At 42.1% G+C, this 20,141-nt stretch overlaps 1 protein-coding gene across 1 annotated transcript in view; it reads right to left on the minus strand.

Moving 5' to 3' along the window:
- Positions 1-20,141, minus strand: part of ANKFN1 (ankyrin repeat and fibronectin type III domain containing 1) — a 536,065-nt gene that overhangs the window by 453,627 nt on the left and 62,297 nt on the right. The window contains exon 2 of the mRNA XM_050764649.1: positions 226-482. Coding sequence (XP_050620606.1) covers positions 226-482 — 257 coding nt within the window. The remainder of the gene's footprint in view (positions 1-225; positions 483-20,141) is intronic.

Genomic DNA, 20,141 nt, shown 5'->3' on the forward strand with positions numbered 1-20,141 from the left:
AAGAGAAAATATTTCCCACCTGCTGATATTTTTTTATGATCTGCAGAGAAAATGCAAGTGCGTGTGGGCACACTCCTGTACCTCCTTTGGAAGAGGAGGACAGATTTCAAATGCACTTGTTAATTGCTCCCAGCCTCAACCCACACACATATGCCCACCTCACAGCTGAGCCCCCTCCCCAGCATTCCTTTCCCAGCTGCAAAGAAATCATAAAATGCTACTCACATGCGGCAGCCTCAGCCTCCTTTTACCTCTTCCCAGCCTGTGCACGGGCTCCAGTCGCTGCTGCTGCTGCTGCTGTTGCTGCTGCTCTTCCTGTTGCAAATGAAACAAACCTTCATCGACAGAGATGGTTTTCCTCTGGGCTGCTTTGTCTGAGATTCCCCAGATGAACACCGACTCGTTTATGTCATTATCCGTGTTCGATAGCTCCCCTAACACAGGCAGGGCTTTGGGGCTGTTAGCTTCCACCGGCTGGGCTTCTGGTGAGAGAAACAACAGACCTGAAACTGACAACTGATCGCATCAAAACACTCCAGGGGATGGCAACCCAAGACTATGAAGTAACACATTAGCTAACAACGATACCATACAAAGCCATAGATCATCTGTCTACATTGGCACTGTGAGCCTAACCAAGTTGAAGAGACATTATTTATGAACTTACAGCATCCAGAATGGCACCAGGTAAAGCCATATAGGCACAGTGTCATAGAAGGATTCTGCAACCCTCAAGACATGTTCAACATTGTGGAAATCAATAAGGAGGTAATATCATTTAGTTAAAGGCTTTCAAATAGACCAGGGCTTACAGAAATTTAAGTAGACTTAGGTTTAAATGTGAGTTCTGTCACTTCTTAGCTATGTGAATTTGGGCAAAGTCCTTGCCCTCTCTGAATCTCTTTCTTCATCTGCACATTAGAGACAATAATACTTACCCCACAGGATGGTTGCAAGAAGTAAGTGAGATAGTATATATAAATAATTGCTTTCAGTGCATATCACATAGTAGGCACCCCATATGAAATATAAAGATCCACCACTCTGCAGCAGTTCACTTTGGGGACTCGTCGTCTCTTAAGGAAAGTCCTTGTATTTGTATTATAAAATACCAGGATCATTCCAATGGTCCATTTGAGCCTTAACTGCTTCCTCAGAGGAAACAGGTTATGACACTTATACATATTTGGGGCAGCCCTAAATTCCATGTCTCAAGCATGTAAGAATTCTGGGATGTCCAATTCTCAGTTGTGGGAAACAGAACCACGGATTGATCAAGTATGCTCAGTACAAAGAAGACACTGACTTCCGCTGCTTTCCCTTAGAAACAGCCTCATAAGTAGAGAATGGGGAACTACTTTCACGGAGGCTCCTTGTTTAAAAAGGCTGGGGGTTTCTCAGGACTGACCGGTTTTGACAAGGGGACCCTCAGTAGAGAAATCTGTGTTCACTTCAAAACTTAAAAGAGAGTGTGTTCAAGTGATAAAAAAAAAAAAAAAAAAAAAATACAGAGTGTTAATGCGTGAGTAGATCTCTAGGGCATTCTCATCTAACTTCTCTTTTCCCAATTGGGAATATTGATGTTCAGGGTCTGGTCTTTACTGACTTCTCTCCTGCCTCCCACTACCCCCAAAACAGAAGAAGAAAGCTTGTCCTGTACCCCAACCCTTGGAAAAATGCCTATTGCCCTGTTTCAAGGGCTTTCTACTAGTGAAGCCAACATAAAGTAGACCCAGGGTTGGCAAATAGCTTAGCCCAGTCTAATGCACTCTATCTAATCCCACAAAGCAAGTTAGATGGAAAGTATGCTTCTGTGTCCCGGACACTACTATCTCAATGGATCAGGGTGAATGAGCAAACGTTAGCAACCTCAACCAGGTAAGTTGCTGGTCAAGTCTTCTCTCACGGGGATGACATGAAGGGATATATCATCGCTCAAGGCTTTAAAAATCAATTTGTGAATTTGTAAATGAACTTAAGATACCAAGGGAAAACTGAAGAGGTAATCAGTCAACCAAGTTACACACTGGTTCCTTCTAAGAGCTTTGAGAGCCTTAATAAGGCCCCATGAACATGGAAATGCCATTTTGTGAGGAATGTATACCAAGTGCTTGTACCAGTGTCTGCTACATTGTAAGTGCTCAATAAATGCTGGTAATTAATAATAATAACCAATAAGGAGGAAGATGAAAGAATTCCTATAATTTGAGCTCATAAGTTTTATCAGGCATCACACCAGCATTTTACATATGTTGTCTTATTCAATGCTCACAACCACCATGGGAGATATTATAATTCCCATTTTGTTGGATGAGGAAATTGAGGCATAGGAACTGAAGCAATTAGAAGAGAATGTTCACAAAGTTCCATGACGACACTTGCCCAACTGCTAGCATCTGTGCCTGCAGACTCTGCCTCCTCCATTACTGTCGATGAATTGTTGCTTTCCTCATCTAAGGACACCTCCTGACTACTCAAGGACATCACTGCAGCAATATTCTTAAATCTTTATTTCCCTATCAATATTTCCTTCTCTACTGGATAATTCTCAACAGGTTTATGCTATTTGTTCTCTTCTTAAAAAAAAAAATACAAACTTCAGCTGATCCCACATTCACCTCCAGCTTCTGCCCGTTTAGATATTCCCTTCTACATCAAAAATTCTCTCAAGAATAGTCAAGATCATTGTTTACATTTCCTTTCTCTCTTGAACTTACTCTAATCTGACTTTTACTGCCACCCATCAACTGAACTGCGTTTGTGAAAGTCATTGATGACCTCCAGAATTCTACTGTCAATCCTCATCTTTTTTGGCCTAACAGCGTCATTTGACACAGGTGATCCCTCTGCTCCTTCTTGAAATGCTTTCTTCAGTTGACTCTCAGGACCCCACATTGCTCTGTTTTTCCTTCTCCCTCACCAGCTGTCCTTTCTCAGTCTCCTCTGTTGCTAGCATCTCTCTTCTAGTTACAGAAGAGTGTCAGAAAGCAGTCAAAAGCCCAAACTCTAAAGGCAGAAAGCCTACGTTGAAATCCTGGCTGCACAAGTCAGTAGGTGTATGATCTTAGGAAAGTTACTTAATCTCTTTCTCCTAGTTGTGTCATCTATCAAATAAGAATAATAAAGAGTTCTTACCTTATGGGGTTGCCGTGAAGATAGTAAATGAATTAATATATGGGAGCACTTAGAGCCTGGCACCTAGTAAACACTGCATGAACAGCAGCTATTTTGATTATCCACCTCTTAACACTGAGCACCTGAGGTCTTAGTCCTTGCATGACTGCTCTTCTCTGAGCGACCTCATCTCTCATGGCTTTAAAAATCATTTACAGGCAGATTTAAATCTACAGTCTAGCCCTCTCTGCAACAAGGTGATCCCAATGGCCTAATTAGTATTTCCTCTTAGATGTTTACTGGGTACCTCAAAATTGAGATATCAAAAACCAAACACCTGTTTTTCTCAACAAACTTGCTCCTCCCTCAGGTTTCTTCATCTCAGTTAATGACAAATCCATCTTTCCAATCGCTCAGGTCAAAAGCTTACCTTTCCCTCGACTTATCTTTCCCTCACACCCAACATGCAGTCTATCAACAAATCCTGGTGGCACTGTCTCTAAATATATTTAGAATTTGCCACCTCCCACTTTATCCATGGCTACCTACCTGGTTCAAGCCACCATGATCTCTTGCACGGATCATTTCAATAGCCTCTCACCAGTTCTGTGTGCTTCCGTCACTTCCCTCCTGCAGACTATTCTCAACACAGTGGGATCTTTTAAAACCTGGCGCGGTGGTTCACGGCTGTAATCCCAGCACTTTGGGAGGCCGAGGCGGGCGGATTGCCTGAGCTCGGGAGTTCGCGACCAGCCTGGGTAACAAGGTGAAACCCCGTCTCTAGTAAAATACAAAAAAAATTAGCCGGGCGTAGCAGCATGCACCCGTAGTCCCAGCTACATGAGAGGCTGAGGCAGGAGAACTGCTTTGAACCCGGGAGGCGGAGCTTGCAGTGAGTAGAGGCCGAGATCGCGCCACTACACTCCAGCCTGAGCAACAGAGTGAGACTCCGTCTCAAAAACAAAAACCAAAAACCAAAACAAAACCTGGGGCCAGATCATTCCGCTCCTCTGCTCAAAACTCTCCAGGAGCTTCCCACTGCACTCAGGAAACAAATGCCAGTGTCTTCATAATAGTTTCTAAGCCCCTAAAAGGTCCAGCTCTCTGCTTCCCCTCTTAAATCTCTTGAGGCTCATTCCCTATTACTCTCCCATCACTTCAGGTGCCCTAGACACACAGACTTCTTGCTGGTCTTTGAACACACCATGCTCCACTCTGACCCCTGCCCCTCCAGGGCTTGTAAGCTTGCTTTCTATCTGCCTGGAGCACTCTACTCCCATATACCTACCTGATTCATTTCTTTACCCCTTCAACCTTCTTTCCAATGTTACCTTCTCAGTGATACCTTCCCTAATCATCCTATTTAAAATTGCTTTCTTCAGCCAGGTGCGGTGGCTCACGCCTGTAATCCTAGCACTTTGGGAGGCCGAGGTGGGTGGATCAGCTGAGGTCAGGGATTTGAGACCAGCCTGGTCAACATGGTGAAAACCCGTCTCTACTAAAAATACAAAAATTAACTGGGTGTAGTGGCAAGCACTGTAATCTCATCTACTCGGAAGGCCGAGGCAGGAGAATTGCTTGAACCCGGGAGGCGGAGGTTGCAGTGAGCCGAGATCATGCCATTGCATTCCAGCCTGGGTGACAAGAGCAAAACTCCATCTCAAAATAAATAAAATAAAATAAAATAAATTGTTTTTTTCTCAGCACTCTCTCTTCTCCAACTGTATTTTTCTACATAATACTAGTCACTGAATAACATGCATTTTCTACTTATATGTGTGTTGTTTTTCTTCAAATGTCTCCCTTTATAAATATGTAAGCTTGATGAGAGTAGTTTTCTCTCTCTCTCTCTCTTTTTTAACTGCTGTCCGTCCATTGCCTAGAAAAGAGCTTGCACCAAATAGATACTCATTAAATATTTCTTTTGAACGGATGGATGGGACTAAGAGGATGAAACCTCTTGCCGGAGGCCACAGAGTTAATACATGATGGAGCTGGACTTAAACAGATCTTTCCGCTTCACAGCCCTTGTTCTTTCCAATGCACCAGTACTATCTCTACCGAAGTGTTGTGAAGACCATACTAGACTTACTAGTGCCCACCTAAACAATGTTTTAAATTCTTAGTGACTGATGGGTCTTATGCTACATTTCACTGGCTTCAGGCTGCCTGGCTCTCTGTCACTGCTTGCTAACATTTCTATCAACAAAATACTTCGTGAGCTGTGAGTGTATTTTACCAAAAGGCAGAATAGCCACTTTATTGCTTTGAATAGATTTATTGGAAGTCAGCATTCTGACTGAAATGAGAATTTTCCTTATGGTAGATGTCCTTGGCTGTCCATTCAAAGCCAACATGCTGTCTGCAAGGCCTTTTAAATGTCTTTTGTGCGGCCAGGCGCGGTGGCTCAAGCCTGTAATCCCAGCACTTTGGGAGGCCGAGATGGGTGGATCACGAGGTCAGGAGATCGAGACCATCCTGGCTAACACGGTGAAACCCCGTCTCTACTAAAAAATATAAAAAACTAGCCGGGCGAGGTGGCGGGCGCCTGTAGTCCCAGCTACTCGGGAGGCTGAGGCAGGAGAATGGCGTGAACCCGGGAGGCGGAGCTTGCAGTGAGCTGATATCTGGCCACTGCACTCCAGCCTGGGCGACAGAGCAAGACACCATCTCAAAAAAAAAAAAAAAAAAAAAAAAAAGAAAAAAAAAAGAAAAAAGTCTTTTGTGCACAAAATTATTTGACAAAAAATAAACAATACCCTGGAATAACTGAGTTTTTGAAGCATGTTTCAGGACCAGTGGTTGAGCACTATGAGGGATCAGAGACTTTGTGAGTTGTTTTCAATAATACGTGAGAAAATAAATTTGCTTTTCACTGATTACCTTTTGAATCTCTTTAGTGTCCATAGGGAAGGACATGCTGTCCTTACAGGGCAGTCTAGGAAGGACCCTCCACTGGGAGAGAACTCTGGTGAAGTTCAAAGACCTCTGGCTTAGCAGACAAAAATCCTAGGTTTCATTCCCAGTTCTATCCCTGACCATCTGGGAGGCCTTGGGGAAAGCTCTTCAATCCACTTGGCTTCTGCTTCTTTATCTATATAAAGCAAAGACTGAACTAGCTTATCTTTGTTGTCCCTTCTAGGTTTAAGTTTCTGTTAGATGACGAGTTCCATTCCCAGTTGTGAGGGTGAATGTGTGTTGTGTTACAGTGAAGTGACTGGTGACTGAGTTTAAGCCTGTAGACTACTCTGGTTCTAAGCAGACCAAACCTACCTGGTCAGTGTCAGAATGTATTCATTCATTCAGCACCTATTAGATACTTGCCACTCTGTTACATGTTAAGTATATAAACAGGAGTAAAACAGTTTGTATATTAAAGGAGTTCATAGCCCAATGTGCAATGCAGCAAAGCACATAAACAATTATAATCCTATGAGGATGAGGGAAAACAAAGGAGGGCCATTTGATTAAGTCTAGGACTTAGGGATGGCTTTTTGGAAGATGTGACCCTTAGGCTGAATCTTGAAGAATGAGAAGGAGTTGTCCTGGAGGAGAAAGGCAGGAAGGGGTAAAATGGGTGATCCAGACAAAGAAAAACATCATCTGTAAAGGTAAGAAACTGCAAGAATGGGCTCATGTTTAACCAACTGAGATTTTTGAGTAGAGTTCTGACTTTATATCTTATTTCTCCTAGTATTTTCTGTAAATTTAAAAACTCTTATCTTTGTTCATCCCAAGGATAAGAAAGGAGATTTGCATTTCAAATTCTATTCAATAGCATTGTATAAGAAAGATGGTGAAGAAATTGACCCAAAGTGATATCTGATCATTATTTTTATATTTCTTTGCTAATGTTGTCTTTGTGTCCTGCCATCTGTGTCTCCCACCCTGGCCCTCACTATTCTGCTGAATAAATTATGTACGTGTACCACAACCTGCCAGAATGTGTCAGCATTCATCAAGTAAAGATGTAACACAGCCAGATAAATCTTGCATGAGGAAATGTTTTATCCTGAGAATTAGGATGGGAGGCCCAAGGCACACACATCCTGGGCTTGAGTTCTGCCTTGGAACTCATGTTTTTCATCTATAAAATGGGAGGAAATGACAGTATTTACTTCAAAGTTTTGTGAATTAAAAGAGATAATTCATATAAAGCTATTGGCCCAATGACTGGCACAGGGGAGGAGTTTGATGACTTTTAGTTGATAAATTCTAGTATAGGCATTTTCTTAGAAATAGGCATCTGAAACTCAAAACTTATTTAGTGTTGTGTCACTTGACTCAATGCACTCCCTATATTAAACTATAAAACTTGGAATTTAATTATTAGGTTTTAGCTAGAATGCAGATATCATTGTTCAAGCAACTGTGAAAGTAATCCTATCAGACCCTAACTTGCCAATGTTCAGTTACTGGGCAGCCAGCGGCCAAGACTGAGGTACATGTTTAGCCAGGGGATCCATGAACTAAGACCAGGCTAGATTTGCCAAGGATGTTGCTCTTTTTAAGGTCAATTACAGTTTACAAACCTTTTTTTATTTGAGTTCCTGGGGCATGGATTGTCTTCAACTTTATATCTTCAGTGATTAGCACAGTGTGTGGCAATTGTAGGTGCTTTTCGAGGCTTTGCATTCATCTGCCATAATTGGTACCGCTTAGGCCTTGTAGATAATTAACTGCACATGTCCACTGTCATATTGCAGAGTTACATGGTAATTGTGCACCTATGGTGTCCAGTCACTGTTACAGAACTTGTGGGCAATGTAGCAAGATGGCATGTAGGTGCATACCAAGAACTTGGACCCTCATCCCAGATATGTATCATGGACATGAGACTCAAAAGGCAGTTTTTGCAACCATTAAGGTAACCTCAACATTGCCATGAGAAGGAAGTAAAATGATGTATGTCAAAATAATGAAATATACAATGTTTAGTAGCTATTGGTAGCTACTAACAAGGTAGGAGTTGCTGGAGCTGCCAGTCCCTACCACTTCTCAGCTTCAAGTTTCAACACGGTATCACAGCATAAGGATTCATGAGAGTAGGTGCAATACACTACCTTCAACACACTGCAGCCACGTCTGTTTGCTCACTGGAGAAAGGGTGGAGTTTGTCTCCAAAAAATATGTCCCTCAAGGATGTCTATAATATATTAACTTTGATATGTTCTTTACTTCTCTCAAAGTGGATGGTCCACTGGTTTAAAACGCTGTGATATGCCTGTAATCCCAGCATTTTGGGAGGCTGAGGCAGGAGGATCACTTGAGGCCAGGAGTTCAACACTAGCCCGAGCAGCATAGTGAGACTCGTCTCTACAAATTTTTAAAAATTATTTACTCTGAAGGGTCCTTCCTTTGTTCCCTGTGTCCCTTTTCTGTGAATGTCAACACTTTATTTTGGTGTAAACACAGGGATCTGGAAAATATATCGTATTTGGAATTTTCTTGGTTCATGAGCTAATCTGTTTGAATTTGAATACTTAAAGGGTAGTGGGGTGAATATATTCATCCTATAGTTGTATAGAACTCTAGAGCCTATTCCTCCTATATAGCTTAATTTTGTAAACTTAATGTTGAGGTTTCAGGATCCATGTAGGGAGTCCAAGAAGCTTGGCAAGTCTTTCTCAGGGTTTTCCAAGATCTGGCAGGAGCTCATATTGGGCAGGCAAAATCCCCTAGCCACTGCTCTGAGCATATTCTTCATAAGGAGCAGGGGAGACTTAATGCCACACTTTCTGAATTTCCCCAGCCCAACGTCTCCTGATACTCTTCCCAGAGAAAATATCCTTTCAGTTAATTACGACTTCTATAAGATGTGCAAGTATATGTCAAATTGCTCATTTTCATCAAGCTTAACCCAGTACTCTGCCGAACAGTTTCAGATGCTCGATACATTTCTGTGGAAAAAGTAAAAGCATGCATGAAAGAATGTTTTCATCCCTGTGATTAAATAGGGGTCATTTTCTTTCTGTCTCCCCAAGAAACAGAATGCTCTAAATAAACCAGAGGTCACTTGCTGATAGGTTTTGGGCAGGAGGGGCCATTGGCTCTCATATTTCAGGGCTGCTCTGTGGCGCCTCCGGTTTCGTCGGGATGTCACGTTTTCAGTAACAGCATTTGCTGTGCTTCTAACGAACAGCCAGTGACAAACACAGAGCCTCTGCTTCTCCCCAGGACCTGCAGAGGACAGAGAGGCCGCAGCTGGGAAAGACAGAACAAGCCCATATTTCATAACAATTACTCTGGATTATCAGGAAAGGTGGCAAGAAAAACTATTAGTAAGTTGGTAGAAAGAAGATTTATGGCTTGGAAGCCCAAAGGTGTGACAGGTTTCTCCTCTGATGAAAAATCACTTCTCTGGAGGTGAGAAAAGGGTAGGCTCCCTGTTCAGCAGATGGGAATCTGTCAAGTTAACCTCACTTTTTTGAATAATTGTTAGTCTCAGTCCAAAAACATCCCTTCGACTTCTTAGGGCAAATAATTTCTTTTTTATCCCAGGGAATATTGCAAGTTTTGCAAGGTTTAACATGGCCGCCTCCACCAAAATCCTGTCTTATTACCTATATATTTATCAGTGCTTTATTTTTTTAATTTTAATTGACAAACATTGTACATATTTATAGGGTACACAGTGATGTTGCGTACATATATAGTGATCAGATCAGGGTAATTAGCATATCTACCATCTCAAATGTTTATCATTTCTTTTTTGAGAACATTCAACAATATTCATTCTTCTAGCTATTTGAAACTATGTAATATGCTATTATTATCTATATTCATCCTATAGTTGTATAGAACTCTAGAGCTTATTCCTCCTATATAGCTTAATTTTGTAAACTTAAACAAATCTCTCCCTATTTCTCCTTTCACCCCACTACCCTTTAAGTATTCAAATTCAAACAGATTAGCTCAGGAACCAAGAAAATTTCAAATACAATATATTTTCCAGATCCCTGTGTTTACACCAAAATAAAGTGTTGACATTCACAGAAAAGGGACACAGGGAACAAAGGAAGGACCCTTCAGAGTAAATAATTTTTAAAAATTTGTAGAGACGAGTCTCACTATGCTGCTCGGGCTAGTGTTGAACTCCTGGCCTCAAGTGATCCTCCTGCCTCAGCCTCCCAAAATGCTGGGATTACAGGCATATCACAGCGTTTTAAACCAGTGGACCATCCACTTTGAGAGAAGTAAAGAACATATCAAAGTTAATATATTATAGACATCCTTGAGGGACATATTTTTTGGAGACAAACTCCACCCTTTCTCCAGTGAGCAAACAGACGTGGCTGCAGTGTGTTGAAGGTAGTGTATTGCACCTACTCTCATGAATCCTTATGCTGTGATACCGTGTTGAAACTTGAAGCTGAGAAGTGGTAGGGACTGGCAGCTCCAGCAACTCCTACCTTGTCCAATAGCTACTAAACATTGTATATTTCATTATTTTGACATACATCATTTTACTTCCTTCTCATGGCAACCTCATGAATTAGGCATTGTCTTTCATTGTGCAGATTAGAAAATTGACGCTCAGTTCCCCAAGGTGAAGTCAGCACTAGGTCTCAAGCTCTGGACTCCTTTGCTAATTCTCTTTCCATGACACCTCCTTCTGGCATTGTGCAAGATGAGAAATGCTCATCCTCACTCCTACACACATACTTCTCCTTGGAATTGACTATTTGGTATCGGTGTCCTGATGGGAACATATTATACATGATAGCAGACAGGCTGAAGCCAAAGAAGCCAACAAAGTAAGGAGCAATGGAAAGTGCCTTGGGCTATCAGCCTAGTGTGGTTTAGCTTCAAATCAGATTCCATATGCTGCTTTGATTTGAAAATAATAGCAATAATAATATTTCATTTGTGCCTCACAACCATTTGCCAAGGGGGTTTTCCCATCCTAGATTTACCTATGGCTGAGGCTAAAATAATTTTTTACTGAGGCTCTCAGTTGGCAAGAAGTTACTGATTCATAATCAAATTCAGAGTTTCTTGGCTCCAAGTCCAACACTTTTAAAATAACCTCTTAAAGCTTATATGAACAAAAATCAGGTTCATTAGATAGCCTGATAAGAAATGAGCTTATAAATTTTCCAGATCCTGCATGGAATTAATAATATGGTTAATCTGAACAACAAAAAGAACTGTATTAGGACTGACCCTTTAATGATAAAAGTGTAATGCCTCGTACATAGGAGGTACTCAAGAAATGTCTGCTAAGTAAATGAATGTATGAATAAAAGAATTGAACTATACTGGCACATTAGCATACCTTGAAAGGCTGGACAACCCAGTGACAGGATTCACTGGTGCACAACTGACCAATTCACTGAATACTAAACATCAAATATCAAGTCTTCTGAAGTCATATGAAGCATCTCCTTACAACCCATTAGGGAGGCCAGACAACTTCCCCAAATCCAAACAGTGGTGATTTGATTTCAGGAGCACACAGAAGGCCAGGAGGCAAGTGGTCTAAGCAATCATCAAAATCTTCCCTGGGTGACCCTCACTGAGAGCAGGAGGTTTAACAGACTGGCACTTTGCTCCCATGGCCCTCCAGTTCCTACAGCTGCAGCCACTTGACTTTGACCACAAACTCAGCCCCATCCAAGCCTCCTAGGTCAAACTGCTGCTGCTGAAGGCTTTTTAAGGAGATAGGACTTAGTAGTGAGCTTCCTCAGGGTCAAGACAATCTTGCTTCTGGTCCAGGGCTAACCTTGTGCTTTTATTGGGGACTTACCTCATTCTTATGCTTAATCTTTTGCCACCTTTTATTTTATTCCCTTGAATCCAAGTCTCTATTTTGATAAACTGAGAAGTATCTTATGTTCTTCAAGCCAGGCCCTGCCTTGTTCCTATCAACTCTGTAATAGCCATGACAGACCTGCTTCAGGCTGCTATTGGTAACACTCCCAAATTCTGTCTGCACAGAACAACTCTTCTCATCGCCAGCTCCCAGCCTCCCTAGAGCTATCATGCTCTAACTTCTTTCTCCTATAGCCCTCCCTTCCCCACATCTATTCAGTCAGTGGGTCTTGCTAAACACACTATTGCATTCAGCTGTCACTGCATTAATGTAGACCTATCTTATAACTCATCTGATGATTATAATAGGCATTCAAAATGTAATCTCTCCCAACAAGATGGTCTACATTGCCAGCAGAGGAATCTTCCCTGACCAATACCTATATGTATCCTCCCTATAACCCTGCTTAAAATGTTTCCATTGTTCTCTACTATGTGTAGTGTGCTTGGCAGCGTAATGGCTCCTTAAGGATGTCCTAATCCTCAGAACATAAGAACATATTAGGTTATACAGAAAAGGATAATTAAGTTTGTAGATGGAATTGAGATTTCTCATCAGCCGACTTTAAAATAGGTAGATTATCCTGGATTATCTATGTGAGCCCAGTCTAATCACAAGAGTAGAAGAGAGTAGCAGAAGATGGCTCACAGAAACGTGACTTCACAGGCATTCAACCTGTGATTAGTTGTTTTGAAGATGGACAAAGGGAACCACAAGCCAAGAAATGTGGCAGCCTCTAGAAGCAGGGGATGTCAGTTTACAGCCAGCAAGAAAACAGGGACCTCTGTCCTAGAACTGCAAGGCAGTGGATCCTGCCAACAGCCCCAGTGATCAAGGAAACAAATCCTTATCTAGAGCTCGAGTTTAGCCCCATGAGACCTGTGCTGAGCATATGACTTACAGATCAATAAGATAATAAATTCGTGTGGTTTAAATCCTACGCTTGTAGTAAATTTGTTACAGCAGAGATAGAAAACAAATACTAAGAGATAAAGATAAAGCTCTTCCCGTGGACTGCCCTGGAATATGGCCCAGGGTGGTGTCTTCAGCCCTAATCCTGGTTCTTCCTAGCTGCTGCTTCTGCTCCAAGAACACCAAACTGACTGTGACATCCCCATGATTATCTGCCAGCAACACTCTCCCTTGTCTGCTCAGCCTGGGAGATTCATCTCTGGCTCTAGAAACCTCCTAAGTACCCCACATGTCTGTCCCTCAGTCTCCCAACACCCTGGCCTTAGGACCTCTTCTTTGTGCTCCCAGAACTCCCTGAGACTGTAAGTCTCTGTCTTGCCATGTGACACTCGCTTTATCTGTTTATATGTCTACTATATGTCCCCGCCCTATCCCAATCTGTAAACTCCTTGAAAACAAGGATCTTACCCAACTCTCTGGTGCTTTAAGCATTTAGAAGAGTGCTTAGTATATAGTAAGGCCTGAATAAATGGTTTTTGAACCAAACCTTCTGGGATTCTCTGGCACTGACATTTAAAGTTAGCTCTAGAGTATGTGGTTGTATTGGGGCAGTATTGTGGGGAATTGGGAGAAGGGGGATTATACAGAGCAGGCCTCATAGTCTACTTTAGGCTGAGATTATTTGATTCTTAGGGAAATAAGAACCCCCATTCCTAGTCCATGCTTCCCAAACCAGCTTATCAGATTATTACATTGAAGCTTGGACCAAACCCTTCCTAATGATTATATAACAACTTATAGATATAGATAGATAATGTGTAGGTTTGGAGGGAGGGATATCCTTGGGTCCCCAGGTACAACACCATTTAATAGCATTCCTCAGACCCTCTAGATAGCACCTTTCCTTGCCTCATTCACAGTTCCTTCTTTTTTGTGAACTTGGGTTCTTCTGTTTACATCTCCAATGCTCATATGGGATTGTATCTAACATCTAACTTAGGATCCTTCTTTCACTGCTATACATGCAAGAACTTCCCATTCTGATAGAAAAAGTGGTTCTGAACACCTTGCTAGAGCCTTTCTACAGAGTCAGGAAAAGGCAAGAAATAAAGGTATTTCCTTCAATTCACATATTGTCAACTAAGCTGCAAACTTACATAACTTTGATCAAAGAATTCCAGTGATAGTTTTAAAATGTCCTTTGCTGATTTCCTGGGCCTGTCCTCTTTGCAGGATTCAGCCCATCTGGAAGTGTCTTGGTGTCTGGCTGTGGGGACTATGGGACAGCCAAGATGGGCCAGTGGCCATAGACAGGCAAACAGAGGAAGAACCAACCTGAACAGCCATAGCTCTAAATTTTCTCAGAGAGAAGCATGCATTTACAGATCACAAATGGTCGACTTACACATGCATCGAGTGGTTCTGTGGGGGAATGTATCTTGGCCTTCCTTGCAGGGGTCTACTTTGTCAGCTCTCAAAATGTTCAAGGGGACTGGGCATGGTGGCTCACGCCTGTAATCCCAGCACTTTGGAAGGCCGAGGTGGGTGGATATCACTTGAGGTTAGGAGTTTGAGACCAGCCTGATTAACACGGTGAAACCCCATCTTTACTAAAAATACAAAATTAGCCGGGCATGGTGGCAGGTGCCTGTAATTCCAGCTACTTGGGAGGCTGAGGCAGGAGAATCACTTGAACCTGAGAGGCAGAGGTTGCAGTGAGCTGAAATCGGGCCATTGCACTGCAGCCTGGGCGATAGAGCAAGATTCTGTCTTAAAAAAAAAAAATTTGTGGGACTACAGAGAAATGGGCAGCTCCTGCCCACATCCAGAAGGTTCAGTTTCTCGGTTCTGAAGGAACGGCTTCCCTGTGTTCCTTTCAGTGTGCTCTAGAACTCACTCCTCCCACCTCTTCAAGGTATTTGCTTCAGCAATTTCTACTCCATCTCTAGCATTGCAATTATTTTCCTCCCAACCAGATAATTTTCATCAACATATAGTAATGTTTTCCCAGAGAAAATCTTTTTGATACCATGTTTCTCTCTAGCTACTGTCCCATTTTTCTGTACCCTTTCCAGCAAACTACTCTTGAGTTATCTGTGCTTGGTGCCTCTCAATCCTCTCCTCTCATTCTCTCTTGAGCCCTTTCCAATCCTGCTTTTGTTTCCACACTTACACTGAAACAATTATTGTCAAGGTCAAACATGACAGCCAATGTCCCCTTCTTAACCTTCATTTGACCTATCAATAGCATTTTACATTATTGAATTATTTTTCTTGAACCATTTTCTTTGCTTATAGGACTGTCCTCTAACAAGCCATCCCCTACCCAGTTTCCTATGTTAATTTCTTATTTCTGTCCAACTTCTTACACAGGAGTTGTCCAGTTCACTCTTCTCTGTCCACGTCCACTCCCTTAGCACATTCATCCAATCTTAGGCTGCTAAATATGATCTGAACACTGTGGAGTATGCTCTTGACTTTAGTGTGGATCTTTCCTCTAAACTCCAAACTAATTTGTTGAATTGCCTCCTCACTATCTCCATGTGGATGTTAACACACATCCACATGGCTTAAACAAAGCCCACCTTCAAGCCTCTTCCCTCCTAAGATGTCACCATCTTGAAATTGTCATGTTCTGAATCTTGTTCTCTTTCTTTCATACATCTAACCCGACTAACCCATCATTCAAAGTTGACTCTCCCTTCAAAACATATCCAGTACTTTGCCATAATCCCACCATCCTCACCTCCTGCACATCTGCCCCAGGTCCAAGCAAGTCATCTCTTGTCGGGCTGTGAACAAGCCTCGTAATTGGGCTGTCGACTTCTGCCTTTGTCTCTACACAGCAAAGGGGAGATCTTTACAAAGGTGGTTCTGATTCTAAGCACAAAGCCAGAATGATCTTTTCAAAATGTAAGTTTCAGTTCCTGAATCACTCAAAATAAAAGCCACAGTCCTGACCATGGCTTTGAGGCTATATGGGATTTGGTCTCTGAGACCCCATCACCCACCACATTTCTGTGTCCTCATTTAACTCAGCCACGTTGACCTCCTTTCTCTTCCCAAAAAAATGAGAAGCAGGCTCCACCTCAGGGTCTGGGCACCTCCCTTCTCCTTGGCTTGGAGCACCTTGTTCTTCGTATATTCATGACTCATTCTCCTGCTCTCCAGATTTATCCTTCAAAGTTACCCACTCAGGAGACCCTCCCTTGGTCACCCTACATAAAATAGTCTTCCCTTTCCCACAGCAAAAGACCCAAATTTCTGCTTTTCTTCCCTGTAGCAAGAACAAAATATGACGGAGGGGGAAAAAAAGAAAAATACAGAGAAGGGAAGGGAGATACATCCTTATCACAAAATAACATCCAATCACAAGAGAAACAAGAAAATAAGGAGAGAAAGGAGCCAATTTCATGATGGGCTTGGGGCACATTGAGTGTAGGGGTGCAGGGAAGACTCCAAAGTGGAAACGCCCAGTGGTCAGTTATTTTACCAGGTATCTCCTGCAGAGACAATGCTTTGAATTGCTGGAGCATGAAGGAAAACTGAACAGGTAGCCTATTTTGTCAAGACTTGACTTGAAGGACATGATCACACCACCAAGGATGATGTGAATCTGGAATGCAGCCCCTTGTGATTGACATACCATCATCACAACCCCTTGTGTGTGCATAGAACTTTAGAGTTTGTAACTTGCTTGCATACATGTGGCTTTGTATGACCCTCCCCACACTGTGATTTCAATGGGACCGGCATTACACGTCCACATCACACAGGAAGGATGCTTGTCATGTAAGCCTACCAGAAGGGAAAGAGGCAGCTGGCAGCTTGCAGGATCACTATCCTCAGCAAACAACAACAACAACAAAAACCAGCATACTTTTTAAATGTAAAAAAAAAATACATAAAAAAAACCCAGAGTTTCCTGGGCCTCACCCTGCTTATTCAACTGGTAGTCTCTTGATGTATTCAGGAATCTGCATTATTCCCAGGTACTCCAGGGAATTCTTAGGCACACTAATAATTGTCCAACAACCTCCATCTTTGTTGTTTACAGTTGATATAAAGTGAACCCCCAAGTATATTTGTAAAACTCAGGCCACACAGGGTGTGAGTTATGAAACTCAGGCTACATTCAGCAGGGAGATTATCCCAACCACATAGCAGCTTTCCTGTCACGAGAATCAGATTGGCTCTAAGGTAACCTCCAGACCCTGCAGGATCCAGCAGGTCTTCCCTGGGCTCCTATCCCATGGAAGCAACGAGTACAGGGTGATACAGGAAGGCCCTGTGGAGCCCTGATGTCATAGGTGTTATCTTCATCTGCTAGGTTATTCCACAAGCCAAGCATCCATTTCTGTGAAGCCCTGGCCACCTGCTTGTCTTAGGAGTAGGTGGTAGCTACCAGGGTTGAGTGAGAAAAGAATCCCTCTTGGTCTGTTCTAAAGGCTAACCAGAATGGGGATTACCGAACTTTTTCTGTAACAGGGAAGAGAGTAAATATTTTCAGCTCCATGGGCCATCTGGTCTCTGTCACAACTACTCAGCTCTGCCACTGCAGCTCAAGAGCAACCATACATAATATCTAAATAAATGGGCATGGGTATACCTTAATAACACTTGACATACAAAAACAGGCCATGGGCTGGGCTGGGCTGGGCTGCCAGCCCTACATTGCCAACCTCTGCACTGGAGTCAAGACAGATGTCCCATCTTCTTGATTTTCTAAACTGATAAAGGTGATATGAATAATTCAAAGCAAATGAAAATATATTTTAAAAAGCCTAAAGCCAGCATTCCCCACACTCACTATATAGCTTTGGAAAACATTACACTAGTCTTGTGGCCGCAGATTTAGCTTTCTAATTATGTTTTGCTCAGGATATTAATATGGGCTTACATTCTCTGAGCAGATCCCATTCAGGACTCAGGAGGAGGCCACAAGTGAATGTGCAGAGCAAAGTGAAAAGAAAAAAAAAATAAAACAAAACTGGCCTTGGATTAAAATTAGCCACAAGTAATTGAGAAAAGACTGCCTATAACCTGCCAGTGGGAATGAGAGATGCACTGTGAGTGGCTGTGGGTTTATTAAATTTGAAAATGGCATCTCTCACCTTCATTTACTTGGTTCCCAAAGGCCCATGTTCAAGCAGGTGAAAGTCAGAAGGGCAGGGAGGTCTCTCCTGAGCCAAGGAGGATATTCTCCTGACGTGCACATTCTAAATCAGGGAAGCAGGAAATGGTGGAGAGTGTTAGCATTTGTTGATTGCCTATCACCTATGAGACATGTTGTAAGTGGCTTTATGAATAATAATAATAATAACAGCTAATATTTTTTGAGCACTTGCTCCTTACTAATTTTTTGCATAACTTATTTCATTTACACCTCCCAAGGACGCCACAGATTAAGTACTATTATTATACCCTTTTTACAAAAACTTAGATTAAATGACTTTCTCAAATTCACAGAACCATTTAAAATAGACAGTATGACTCCACAGTGCTCACTTTTAAGCAATGTTCAATTGCCCCTAAACTATCTATTTCTTACACACACAGACACACAAACCTTTCTATAAGGGAGGTGTTATTAGCTCCACTTTGCAGATGAGAATGCTGAGAATATAGGTGACATCTCCGGCTGAATACAACGTCAAAGGCAGCCCCAGATCCAGGTCTGTTTAACTGAGAGTCCATATTCTATTCACTGCCAGTTGCTACCTGGTGGCCTAGGCCGTGTCATTGACCCACCTAAACCTCCTGCCCTCTGCTGTAAAATTAAGATAACAGTGTCTGTCTTGCCTACCTTCCAGGACTGGTAGAAGGCTTAAATAATAATCCTACACTTTCAAAATCATGTACTTTAAAAATGAGACTGTACTGAGTAATTGCAGCTTATTGATTAGAGATATAAGCTTTGGAGTCTGATAAATCTCAATTCAGCTTCCGAATCTGTCACTTGCCAGCTAGGTAACTTTGGGTGAGTTCCCAAGTCTCTCTAGTTTTACATGCTTTTATCTGTAGAGTGGCTGTAATAGTACTCTCGTTCCCAGAAAGTTGTTGTAAGTATAAAATGAGATCCTGCTAGACCTTGCCACCAAGATACTCAAAGTATATAATTCCTTACTCATTTTATATTGATTAGAGAAATGGAAGAACTCAGAGGTTTTAAAACATGAGATTAAGAACTCTGGGAGTACAACTGCAATAAAAAAATTAATAACTTAGAGAAAGAGACTTTTGGCAGAGGTCATGTCCTTGCCTCCTGCTAGATGACTCCTTTCTTCTTGTTCAGATACCTCCACAGCTGTGGTCATATGAATACTTCTGCAGACACTGTGAAAATAACTCCCCTGGATCCTATTGAGTTATCTACTTCCATTAACAGAAACCTATACAGCCATAAAGACTAGGCATATAGCATTTATTGCAAGCAGGAGAGTCAGTGGGGAAGCCCAAACTTGGTTTCCCAATTCTAAAAATAAGGAAGTGGCTGCAGACCCAACTCTCTTGCCTCTGAGCCCACTGACAGCCTCTCCAAACATGCTAGAACAGATTAGGGATTTCTGTAGATGTGTGCAGGCTTTGTCAGAGTTGAAGCAATTGGCCCATCAATGACAGAGACCCTGACCTGCAGAGTGTGTTCCAAAGTCATCTTCCTGCAAGTCATTTCATTCGAAATTAGGAGCCACTCCACCCCTATAAAAACAAGATAGTGGTTTGCTTCCCAGGCCAGGCGTCACATAGTCTTAAGCTGAGGAATAGCAGCCCTAGAGTAGTAAACTCATTAGGACTGCCAGTTTCAGTCTTTGTTTCCCCAGAAAAATGCATTACATATCCCATAGCAAGACAGGCATGAAGACCCAGGGATGAGCTGAATCACCAGCTGCAGCAATATGAGCCATTCAGTACCATGCTTTGGAGAGCCAGGAAAATTAGGGGGTCAGAGAAAATGAGACAGTTTTTTTTGTAAAGCACTAAACAGATAAGAGGCACTTTTGTTATTGCTGTTGTGATGGAGATCACACAGACCACGGGTGACCAAGACTATGAAAGAGATTTTCCTCCATAACTGTGAAGGCTGCTTTCCACTCTGTGCATTTTAAGACAAAAAAAAAAGGATAATAATATTAGATATCCTTATCCTTTTGAGGACTTTGGAAAACTCTATGTAATCTCTTTTACAGAACTGCTGTTGGGAGATTAGCACTTTTCTTAAACGCTGAATGTAACTGTTAATACAATGTCCATTTTCATTGAGTACTGACTGTGTGCTAGATATTGTGATTTATATTGACTG

Source organism: Macaca thibetana, chromosome 16 (assembly GCF_024542745.1).
Source record: "Macaca thibetana thibetana isolate TM-01 chromosome 16, ASM2454274v1, whole genome shotgun sequence".
Lineage (NCBI taxonomy): Eukaryota > Metazoa > Chordata > Mammalia > Primates > Cercopithecidae > Macaca > Macaca thibetana.